Source organism: Scyliorhinus torazame, chromosome 8 (assembly GCF_047496885.1).
Source record: "Scyliorhinus torazame isolate Kashiwa2021f chromosome 8, sScyTor2.1, whole genome shotgun sequence".
Classification (NCBI taxonomy): Eukaryota; Metazoa; Chordata; class Chondrichthyes; order Carcharhiniformes; family Scyliorhinidae; genus Scyliorhinus; species Scyliorhinus torazame.
In genome coordinates, this window is record NC_092714.1 from 205,864,529 (window position 1) to 205,876,674 (window position 12,146).

A 12,146-nucleotide genomic window follows, 5' to 3' on the forward strand; every position below is an offset into this window, starting at 1 on the left:
CCCAGGCCTCACGGTGGAGGGAGTGGTCCCAGGCCTCATGGTGGAGGGAGTGGGCCCCAGGCCTCACGGTGGAGGGAGTGGTCCCAGGCCTCATGGTGGAGGGAGTGGGCCCCAAGCCTCACTGTGGAGGGAGTGGGCCCAGACCTTACTGTGGAGGGAATGGGCCCAGACCTTACTGTGGAGGGAGTGGGCCCAGACCTTACTGTGGAGGGAATGGGCCCAGACCTTACTGTGGAGGGAGTGGGCCCAGGCCTCACGGTGGAGGGAATGGGCCCAGACCTTACTGTGGAGGGAGTGGGCCCAGACCTTACTGTGGAGGGAGTGGGCCCAGACCTTACTGTGGAGGGAGTGGGCCCAGACCTTACTGTGGAGGGAATGGGCCCAGACCTTACTGTGGAGGGAGTGGGCCCAGGCCTCACTGTGGAGGGAGTGGGCCCAGGCCTCACTGTGGAGGGAGTGGGCCCAGACCTTACTGTGGAGGGAATGGGCCCAGACCTTACTGTGGAGGGAGTGGGCCCAGACCTTACTGTGGAGGGAGTGGGCCCAGACCTTACTGTGGAGGGAATGGGCCCAGACCTTACTGTGGAGGGAGTGGGCCCAGGCCTCACTGTGGAGGGAGTGGGCCCAGACCTTACTGTGGAGGGAGTGGGCCCAGGCCTCACTGTTGAGGGAATGGGCCCAGACCTTACTGTGGAGGGAGTGGGCCCAGGCCTCACTGTGGAGGGAGTGGGCCCAGACCTTACTGTGGAGGGAGTGGGCCCAGGCCTCACTGTGGAGGGAGTGGGCCCAGGCCTCACTGTGGAGGGCGCGAACCCAGGCCTCACGGTGGAGGGAATGGGCCCAGACCTTACTGTGGAGGGAGTGGGCCCAGGCCTCACTGTGGAGGGAGTGGGCCCAGACCTTACTGTGGAGGGAGTGGGCCCAGGCCTCACGGTGGAGGGAGTGGGCCCAGGCCTCGCGGTGGAGGGAATGGGCCCAGGCCTCGCAGTGGAGGGAGTGGGCCCAGGCCTCGCGGTGGAGGGAATGGGCCCAGGCCTCGCGGTGGAGGGAGTGGGCCCAGGCCTCGCGGTGGAGGGAATGGGCCCAGGCCTCGCGGTGGAGGGAGTGGGCCCAGGCCTCGCGGTGGAGGGAATGGGCCCAGGCCTCACGGTGGAGGGAGTGGGCCCAGACCTTACTGTGGAGGGAGTGGGCCCAGGCATCACGATGGACTGGGGGGAGCCCAGGCCTCCTGGTGGAGGGAGTGGGCCCAGGCATCACGATGGACTGGGGGGGAGCCCAGGCCTCACGGTGGGGGCCACCAAAGGGTATTTGAGGGGGGCTGTTGGAATCTGTGAATTTGATTCTCCTGACCATTCATGGGGTGTCTTGATGTGTCTGTGTGTCTCTCCCTCTATCTCTATTCCAACCGCTCTCTGACAATCCCCCACTCTCTGTTCCACCCTCTCTCTGTCTCCCTCTCTCTCTCTCTCCCTCTCTCTCTCTCCACAGGGACAACGTGGATGCAGGAAATTGTGGATCTGTTTAATCAGAACGGTGATGTGAAGATGTGCAAACGGGCTCCCGTCTATGAACGAATCCCCTTCCTCGAATTCTTTCCGGATAAGGGGCCACCTGGTGAGACCCTTTATTTTGGGGAGGTGGGGAGTGGGTGGACTATAAAAGTTGGGAAGTTTTGGTACAACTGTTGGCGTTTCTGCAGCTGGAGTACTGTGTATGGTTTCGGTCTCTTTATTCACGGAGGGATAGACTGGTATCGGAGGCAGTTCAGAGGGGGTTCTTCGGGGTGATACCTGGGATGCGGGGAGGGGGCATTTGTCTTGTGAGGTTGGGGCACCACACCCGTTGGAGTTTAGAAGAACGAGAGCTGTTCTTTATTGAAACACATCAGATTGTGAGGGGAGGGAGGGTGGGCTCGACAGGGTGGCTGCTGAGAGGATGTTTCCTCCTCGTTGCGGGGGGAGGGGGTGGAATATAGAATGAGGTGGTGGGGCACGGACACAGTTTCAGGTAAAGGGGTCTGTGGGCAGGACAGGTACCCCGGGGTGAGTAGGTGCTGTCATGTGAGTGTCCCTTTAAGAAAGGTTTTTGTCATATTACATGGGTTCAGTGATGTCATTGTGTGGGTGGAGCTGGGCTGTGGCTCAGGGATGTTTTTGGTCTTGCTTTAATTTTCCCCTCATTTCGGATTCAAGCTGTTTTAATTCTTTTTCACGTTCAAGCTGCTTGATCTGAATTCTTGCCATTTCCAATGATTCTGACTGTATCTCAGGCAATTGTAAATGCTCAGCTACCGCCACAATCACCTCTTCTTTTCGCACTTTGCCAGGCAATGTTAACTGCAATGTTTCTGCCAAATCTAAAAGCCTCTTCTTAGTCTCCGTTTGTAAGGTGTTGGGTGTGACCTTCTCCACCCCTAGAACAAAAAACAAAGAACAAAGAAAAGTACAGCACAGGAACAGGCCCTTCGGCCCTCCAAGCCCGTGCCGACCATGCTGCCCGACTAAACTACAATCTTCTACACTTCCTGGGTCCGTATCCCTCTATTCCCATCCTATTCATATATTTGTCAAGATGCCCCTTAAATGTCACTATGCCCTAAAAACGGCTGAGCCTCTGAAAGAGCCATTGTCCACAGCAGCCTCCCTATTTAAACTTGAATACAACACCTGATAAGCAAACACATATCTGCTCACCCCCTCGCTGTGTATAAGTTCACTAAGCCAATCCAATCACGAACGATAGACTTTCATCCCGGACTGTAGGAATCTTTAATTGATGGGATCTTTACCTGTCGAACTACGCCAAGTTTGGGGGAAGCTTAGTTGATGAATCAAATCCTGGCGCAATACGACAAGTTGTAAGATTTGTACTATTTGTAGACTGTGTTAAGTTGTTCGATTCCTTGTATTATTCGACTGTGTATAGTTGAAGAAATTTATATCATCTCTGCTATTCGGTTATCAGTAGCACTTTGCGAATACTGGAACTCAGCAGGAATTTGCAGTATAAACTCCTCAGGTGCCAAAAAGAATTGTTTTATTTGTAGTCGCTTGATTACAATTTGAAAGTCATTTAAAAGGCAATTCGTAGACAATTCGAAGCTTTCAGAGAATTACAGACATTATCTTTCTTTGCTTAGGCAGACAGCTCGAAAGTAACTTTTAAAAGGTCAAAGTCTGGCAATGAAACATGAAGAGAGAGAGAAAGCTAATCTTCAGCTAAACTCAAACTCAAAGTCAAAAGTGGACTAACATCACTGACACAGACTGTGAGACTGACAGAACCCCCAAAGACAATAACCTAAAATCTAAAACTCACAAACACAATACACCACAGACAACACACGAAAAACTAAACTTAATTGGCGGGGGAAACTTTTCAGTTATACACTTTCATATCTGTCTTAAGTCATCTAATCACACCCCAATATAATCCAAATTGGTTTGGGTTAGACTCAAACACATTTGATTTGATGGCAAGCCGTCCATCTTCAATGTGCAACATCAGCTTTTCTGACCTAGCTGTTATCTGCATTGTGAACAATGGGGCCTTCATGTTGCTGTGTAGTCAGTCCCTGTCCTTGACAATTAGCACAAGCAGTGTCAAATTATCTTGCAATTGTGCTGTTTTAATGTCACACTGTCTTTGAAAATATGCATTTGCCAGAACAACGGACCTCAGTAAAAGTGAATGATGCTGTATAAATGGGTATTTAAAACTGGGGCCTAATATTTATGCTTAAACAGCTATCTTTTACCTATGCTAGTTGTATTCGAAATACCTGGCTCCTACACGGACCAGCCCCCAATTTGCTATGGGCCAGGGTTTAAAAACACCAAAGTGTCTTATGGAGTTCACCTGACCTACAAACTTTATGTTGAATTTGGCTAGGACGGGCACCACAGCCGTCACTTCAGGTGTGATTCAACAGACTGCCCAGACATTAAAACCAAAACAAGCTTTATTCTAAGAACTTATTTAAATTTATGGAAACACACAGCTAGAATTCGTATCAATTACAAACTAAAAGACCCCCCCCCCCAGCTACCAGTAATCAATGTGGAACACTTAATGAACTCTCCCTTAACTGTTCCAATTCAAAACCCCCACAAACCATAAAACCCCTTTTCAAGCACTCTGTGTTCTCACTTGAGTAAGTCTGACTTTTCCTGAGATTCTGACCCCGTCTCACCGGCAGGTCTAAACCCTTCCGGAAAGCAAACTATATCTTTTAAGTTACTAAAGCAGCAGGTAGCTATAATCGATGGGGTTTTTTTTTATTGGAGGAACTCTTTAAAATGAAAATCGAGAAAGACGGGAACAAAACACTTCTTCTCTCTGCCTGAGGCCACAGCAGTCAAATCAAAAACGAAAGCGAAACCAAAAAGCCCACAGAGCCACAGCCCAGCTCCACCCACACAATGACATCACGAAACCCACGTGATAAGGCAAAGACCTTTCTTAAAGTGACACGCACATTACAGTGCGCACGGGGGACCTGTATCGCGTGGAGAGTCCGTGCCTGTGGGGGAAACTATACCCCGGCGAGAGTCCGTGCCTGTGGGGGAACCTATACCCCGGGGGGACTCGTACCCTGGGGGGTGTTAGTGCCCGTGGGGGGGGGACCCGTACCCCGGGGAGAGTCGGTGCCCGTGTCGGGATCCCGGGGAGGGTCGGTGCCTGTGGGAATGACCCCGGGGAGAGCCGGTGCCTGTGGGAGGGATCCTGGGGAGAGCCGGTGCCTGTGGGAGGGACCACGGGGAGAGCCGGTGCCTGTGGGAGTGACCCCGGGGAGGGTCGGGGCCTGTGGGAGGGACCCCGGGGAGAGCCGGTGCCTGTGGGAGGGACCCCGGGGAGAGCCGGTGCCTGTGGGAGGGACCACGGAGAGGGTCGGGGCCTGTGGGAGGGATCCCGGGGAGGGTCGGGTGTACAATGTGAGCTGGATTATTTGAGGAATGCTGTAACATCTCCATCCCGCAGGTGTTGAACTGATTGAGAAAATGGCGTCTCCGAGGGTGATTAAAACTCACCTCCCGATCCAACTGGTTCCCAAATCCTTCTGGGAGCAGGACTGTAAGGTAGGGACCGGGACACACCGCTCCCCCACTCCCCCCAATCACCCCCATCGACCCCGTAAACCCTTCATCCCTCACCCTGTTCATCACTCCCTCACTCCCCCCTCCCTCAGTCTCCAAACTGTGGGACTCCCTCACTCCCCCCTCCCTCAGTCTACAAACTGTGGGACTCCCTCACTCCCCCCTCCCGCAGTCTCCAAACTGTGGGACTCCCTCACTCCCCCCTCCCTCAGTCTCCAAACTGTGGGACTCCCTCACTCCCCCCTCCCGCAGTCTCCAAACTGTGGGACTCCCTCACTCCCCCTCCCTCAGCCTCCAAACTGTGGGACTCCCTCATTCCGCCCTCCCGCAGTCTCCAAACTGTGGGACTCCCTCATTCCCCCTCCCTCAGTCTCCAAACTGTGAGACTCCCTCACTCCCCCCCTCCCGCAGTCTCCAAACTGTGGGACTCCCTCATTCCCCCTCCCTCAGTCTGCAAACTGTGGGACTCCCTCACTCCCCCCTCCCTCAGTCTCCAAACTGTGAGACTCCCTTGCTCGCCACTCCCTCAGTCTCCAAACTGTGGGACTCCCTCACTCCGCCTCCCTCAGTCTCCAAACTGTGGGACTCCCTCACTCCCCCCTCCCTCAGTCTCCAAACTGCGGGACTCACTCGCTCGCCCCTCCCTCAGTCTCCAAACTGTGGGACTCCCTCACTCCCCCTCCCTCAGTCTCCAAACTGTGGGACTCCCTCGCTCGCCCCTCCCTCAGTCTCCAAACTGTGGGACTCCCTCACTCCGCCTCCCTCAGTCTCCAAACTGTGGGACTCCCTCACTCCGCCTCCCTCAGTCTCCAAACTGTGAGACTCCCTCACTCCCCCCTCCCTCAGTCTCCAAACTGTGAGACTCCCTCACTCCCCCCTCCCGCAGTCTCCAAACTGTGGGACTCAATCATTCCCCCTCCCTCAGTCTCCAAACTGTGGGGCTCCCTCACTCCCCCCTCCCTCAGTCTCCAAACTGTGAGACTCCCTCGCTCGCCCCTCCCTCAGTCTCCAAACTGTGGGACTCCCTCACTCCCCCCTCCCTCAGTCTCCAAACTGTGGGACTCCCTCACTCCCCCCTCCCTCAGTCTCCAAACTGTGAGACTCCCTCGCTCGCCCCTCCCTCAGTCTCCAAACTGTGGGACTCCCTCACTCCCCCTCCCTCAGTCTCCAAACTGTGGGACTCCCTCACTCCCCCCTCCCTCAGTCTCCAAACTGTGGGACTCCCTCACTCCCCCCTCCCTCAGACTCCAAACTGTGGGACTCCCTCACTCCCCCCTCCCTCAGCCTCCAAACTGTGGTATTCCCTCACTCCCCCCTCCCTCAGACTCCAAACTGTGGGACACCCTCACTCCCCCCTCCCTCAATCTCCAAACTGTGGGACTCCCTCACTCCCCCCTCCCTCAGACTCCAAACTGTTGGACTCCCTCACTCCCCCCTCCCTCAGTCTCCAAACTGTGGGACTCACTCACTCCCCCCCTACCTCAGTCTTCAAACTGTGGGACTCCCTCACTCCCCATCCCTCAGTCTCCAAACTGTGGGACTCCCTCACTCCCCCCTCCATCAGTCTCCAAACTGTGGGACCCCGTCACTCCCCCCTCCCTCAGTCTCCAAACTGTGGGACTCCCTCACTCCCCCCCTCCCTCAGTCTCCAAACAGTGGGACTCCCTCACTCTCCCCTCCCTCAGCCTCCAAACTGTGGGACTCCCTCACTCCCCATCCCTCAGTCTCCAAACTGTGGGACTCCCTCACTCCCCCCTCCCTCAGTCTCCAAACTGTGGGACTCCCTCACTCCCCCCTCCCGCAGTCTCCAAACTGTGGGACTCCCTCACTCCCCCCCTCCCTCAGTCACCAAACTGTGAGACTCCCTCACTCCCCATCCCTCAGTCTCCAAACTGTGGGACTCCCTCACTCCCCCCTCCCTCAGTCTCCAAACTGTGGGACTCCCTCTCTCCCCCTCCCTCAGTCTCCAAACTGTGGGACTCCCTCTCTCCCCCTCCCTCAGTCTCCAAACTGTGGGAATCCCTCACTCCCCCCTCCCTCAGTCTCCAAACTGTGAGACTCCCTCACTCCCCCTCCCTCAGTCTCCAAACTGTGGGACTCCCTCACGCCCCCCTCCCTCAGTCTCCAAACTGTGAGACTCCCACCCCCTCCCTCAGTCTCCAAACTGTGGGACTCCCTCACTCCCCACTCCCTCAGTCTCCAAACTGTGGGACTCCCTCACTCCCCCTCCCTCAGTCTCCAAACTGTGGGACTCTCTCACTCCCCCTCCCTCAGTCTACAAACTGTGGTATTCCCTCACTCCCCCCTCCCTCAGTCTCCTAACTGTGGGACTCCCTCACTCCCCCCTCCCGCAGTCTCCAAACTGTGGGACTCCCTCACTCCCCCCTCCCTCAGTCTCCAATCTGTGGGACTCCCTCACCTCCCCCTCCCTCAATCTCCAAACTGTGGGACTCCCTCACTCCCCCCTCCCTCAGACTCCAAACTGTTGGACTCCCTCACTCCCCCCTCCCTCAGTCTCCAAACTGTGGGACTCCCTCACTCCCCCCCTCCCTCAGTCTTCAAACTGTGGGACTCCCTCACTCCCCCCCTCCCTCAGTCACCAAACTGTGAGACTCCCTCACTCCCCATCCCTCAGTCTCCAAACTGTGGGACTCCCTCACTCCCCCCTCCCTCAGTCTCCAAACTGTGGGACTCCCTCACACCCCCCTCCCTCAGTCTCCAAACTGTCTGACTCCCTCACTCCCCCCTCCCACAGTTTCCAAACTGTGGGATTCCCTCACTCCCCATCCCTCAGTCTCCAAACTGTGAGACTCCCTCACTCCCCATCCCTCAGTCTCCAAACTGTGAGACTCCCTCACTTCCCCTCCCTCAGTCTCCAAACTGTGGGACTCCCTCACTCCCCCCTCCCTCAGTCTCCAAACTGTGGGACTCCCTCACTCCCCCCTCCCTCAGTCTCCAAACTGTAAGACTCCCTCACTTCCCCTCCCTCAGTCTCCAAACTGTGGGACTCCCTCACTCCCCCCTGCCCCAGTCTCCAAACTGTGGGACTCCCTCACTCCCCCCTCCCTCAGTCTCCAAACTGTGGGACTCCCTCACTCCCCCCTCCCTCAGTCTCCAAACTGTGGGACTCCCTCACTCCCCCTCCCTCAGTCTCCAAACTGTGGGACTCCCTCACGCCCCCCTCCCTCAGTCTCCAAACTGTGGGACTCCCTCACTCCCACCCCCTCCCTCAGTCTCCAAACTGTGGGACTCCCTCACTCCCCACTCCCTCAGTCTCCAAACTGTGGGACTCCCTCACTCCCCCTCCCTCAGTCTCCAAACTGTGGGACTCTCTCACTCCCCCTCCCTCAGTCTACAAACTGTGGTATTCCCTCACTCCCCCCTCCCTCAGTCTCCTGACTGTGGGACTCCCTCACTCCCCCCTCCCTCAGCCTCCAAACTGTGGGACTCCCTCATTCCCCCTCCCTCAGTTTCCAAACTGTGGTACTCCCTCACTCCCCCCTCCCTCAGTCTCCAAACTGTGAGACTCCCTCGCTCGCCCCTCCCTCAGTCTCCAAACTGTGGGACTCCCTCACTCCGCCTCCCTCAGTCTCCAAACTGTGGGACTCCCTCACTCCCCCCTCCCTCAGACTCCAAACTGTGGGACTCCCTCACTCCCCCTTTCCTCAGCCTCCAAACTGTGAGACTCCCTCACTCCCCCTCCCTCAGCCTCCAAACTGTGGGACTCCCTCATTCCCCCTCCCTCAGTCTCCAAACTGTGGTACTCCCCTCACTCCCCCCTCCCGCAGTCTCCAAACTGTGGGACTCCCTCATTCCCCCTCCCTCAGTCTCCAAACTGTGGGACTCCCTCATTCCCCCTCCCTCAGTCTCCAAACTGTGAGACTCCCTCACTCCCCCCTCCCGCAGTCTCCAAACTGTGGGACTCCCTCATTCCCCCTCCCTCAGTCTCCAAACTGTGGTACTCCCTCACTCCCCCCTCCCTCAGTCTCCAAACTGTGAGACTCCCTCGCTCGCCCCTCCCTCAGTCTCCAAACTGTGGGACTCCCTCACTCCACCTCCCTCAGTCTCCAAACTGTGGGACTCCCTCACTCCCCCCTCCCTCAGACTCCAAACTGTGGGACTCCCTCACTCCCCCTTCCCTCAGCCTCCAAACTGTGAGACTCCCTCACTCCCCCTCCCTCAGCCTCCAAAGTGTGGGACTCCCTCACTCCCCCCTCCCTCAGTCTCCAAAGTGTGGGACTCCCTCACTCCCCCCTCCCTCAGCCTCCAAACAGCAGGACTCCCTCGCTCGCCCCTCCCTCAGTCTCCAAACTGTGGGACTCCCTCACTCCCCATCCCTCAGTCTCCAAACTGTGGGACTCCCTCACTCCCCCCCTCCCTCAGACTCCAAACTGTGTGACTCCCTCACTCCCCCCTCCCTCAGTCTCCAAACTGTGGGACTCCTTCACTCCCCCGTCCCTCAGTCTGCAAACTGTGGGACTCCCTCACTCCCCCCTCCCTCAGCCTCCAAACTGAGGTATTCCCTCACTCCCCCCTCCCTCAGACTCCAAACTGTGGGACACCCTCACTCCCCCCTCCCTCAATCTCCAAACTGTGGGACTCCCTCACTCCCCCCTCCCTCAGACTCCAAACTGTTGGACTCCCTCACTCCCCCCTCCCTCAGTCTCCAAACTGTGGGACTCACTCACTCCCCCCCTACCTCAGTCTTCAAACTGTGGGACTCCCTCACTCCCCATCCCTCAGTCTCCAAACTGTGGGACACCCTCACTCCCCCCTCCCTCAGTTTCCAAACTGTGGGACTCCGTCACTCCCCCCTCCCTCAGTCTCCAAACTGTGGGACTCCCTCACTCCCCCCTCCCTCAGTCTCCAAACAGTGGGACTCCCTCACTCCCCCCTCCCTCAGCCTCCAAACTGTGGGACTCCCTCACTCCCCCCTCCCTCAGTCTCCAAACTGTGGGACTCCCTCACTCCACCCTCCCGCAGTCTCTAAACTGTGGGACTCCCTCACTCCCCCCCTCCCTCAGTCTACAAACTGTGGTATTCCCTCACTCCCCCCTCCCTCAGTCTCCAAACTGTGGGACTCCCTCACTCCCCCCTCCCTCAGTCTCCAAACAGTGGGACTCCCTCACTCCCCCCTCCCTCAGCCTCCAAACTGTGGGACTCCCTCACTCCCCCCTCCCTCAGTCTCCAAACTGTGGGACTCCCTCACTCCCCCCTCCCTCAGTCTCCAAACTGTGAGACTCCCTCACTCCCCCCTCCCGCAGTCTCCAAACTGTGGGACTCCCTCATTCCCCCTCCCTCAGTCTCCAAACTGTGGGACTCCCTCACTCCCCCCTCCCTCAGCCTCCAAACTGCGGGACTCCCTCGCTCGCCCCTCCCTCAGTCTCCAAACTGTGGGACTCCCTCACTCCCCATCCCTCAGTCTCCAAACTGTGGGACTCCCTCACTCCCCCCCTCCCTCAGACTCCAAACTGTGTGACTCCCTCACTCCCCCCTCCCTCAGTCTCCAAACTGTGGGACTCCTTCACTCCTCCCTCCCTCAGTCTCCAAACTGTGGGACTCCCTCACTCCCCCCTCCCTCAGCCTCCAAACTGTGGTATTCCCTCACTCCCCCCTCCCTCAGTCTCCAATCTGTGGGACTCCCTCACTCCCCCCTCCCTCAGACTCCAATCTGTGGGACACCCTCACTCCCCCCTCCCTCAATCTCCAAACTGTGGGACTCCCTCACTCCCCCCTCCCTCAGACTCCAAACTGTTGGACTCCCTCACTCCCCCCTCCCTCAGTCTCCAAACTGTGGGACTCCCTCACTCCCCCCCTCCCTCAGTCTTCAAACTGTGGGACTCCCTCACTCCCCATCCCTCAGTCTCCAAACTGTGGGACTCCCTCACTCCCCCCTCCCTCAGTCTCCAAACTGTGGGACTCCCTCACTCCCCCCCTCCCTCAGTCTTCAAACTGTGGGACTCCCTCACTCCCCCCTCCCACAGTCTCCAAACTGTGGGATTCCCTCTCTCCCCCCTCCCTCAGTCTCCAAACTGTGGGACTCCCTCACTCCCCCTCCCTCAGTCTCCAAACTGTGGGACTCCCTCACTCCCCGTCCCTCAGTCTCCAAACTGTGGGACTCCCTCACTCCCCCCTCCCTCAGTCTCCAAACTGTGAGACTCCCTCACTCCCCCCCCCCTCAGTCTCCAAACTGTGCAACTCCCTCACTCCCCCTCCCTCAGCCTCCAAACTGTGGGACTCCCTCATTCCGCCCTCCCGCAGTCTCCAAACTGTGGGACTCCCTCATTCCCCCTCCCTCAGTCTCCAAACTGTGAGACTCCCTCACTCCCCCCTCCCGCAGTCTCCAAACTGTGGGACTCCCTCATTCCCCCTCCCTCAGTCTGCAAACTGTGGGACTCCCTCACTCCCCCCTCCCTCAGTCTCCAAACTGTGAGACTCCCTTGCTCGCCACTCCCTCAGTCTCCAAACTGTGGGACTCCCTCACTCCGCCTCCCTCAGTCTCCAAACTGTGGGACTCCCTCACTCCCCCCTCCCTCAGACTCCAAACTGTGGGACTCCCTCACTCCCCCCTCCCTCAGTCTCCAAACTGTGAGACTCCCTCACTCCCCCCTCCCTCAGCCTCCAAACTGTGGGATTCCCTCACTCCCCCCCTCCCTCAGCCTCCAAACTGTGGGACTCCCTCACTCCCCCCCTCCCTCAGTCTCCAAAGTGTGGGACTCCCTCACTCCCCCCTCCCTCAGTCTCCAAACTGCGGGACTCACTCGCTCGCCCCTCCCTCAGTCTCCAAACTGTGGGACTCCCTCACTCCCCCTCCCTCAGTCTCCAAACTGTGGGACTCCCTCGCTCGCCCCTCCCTCAGTCTCCAAACTGTGGGACTCCCTCACTCCGCCTCCCTCAGTCTCCAAACTGTGGGACTCCCTCACTCCGCCTCCCTCAGTCTCCAAACTGTGGGACTCCCTCACTCCCCCCTCCCTCAGTCTCCAAACTGTGAGACTCCCTCACTCCCCCCTCCCGCAGTCTCCAAACTGTGGGACTCAATCATTCCCCCTC

The 12,146-nt window shown here is 57.7% G+C and overlaps 1 protein-coding gene across 3 annotated transcripts in view; it reads left to right on the forward strand.

The window, feature by feature from the left end:
* The window catches only part of LOC140428339 (sulfotransferase 1C2-like), a 70,388-nt gene that overhangs the window by 3,186 nt on the left and 55,056 nt on the right, over positions 1-12,146 (forward strand). For all 3 annotated transcript variants that reach the window (XM_072514700.1, XM_072514699.1, XM_072514698.1), the window contains 2 exons: positions 1,489-1,614; positions 4,981-5,078. In XM_072514700.1, coding sequence (XP_072370801.1) covers positions 1,489-1,614; positions 4,981-5,078 — 224 coding nt within the window. The remainder of the gene's footprint in view (positions 1-1,488; positions 1,615-4,980; positions 5,079-12,146) is intronic.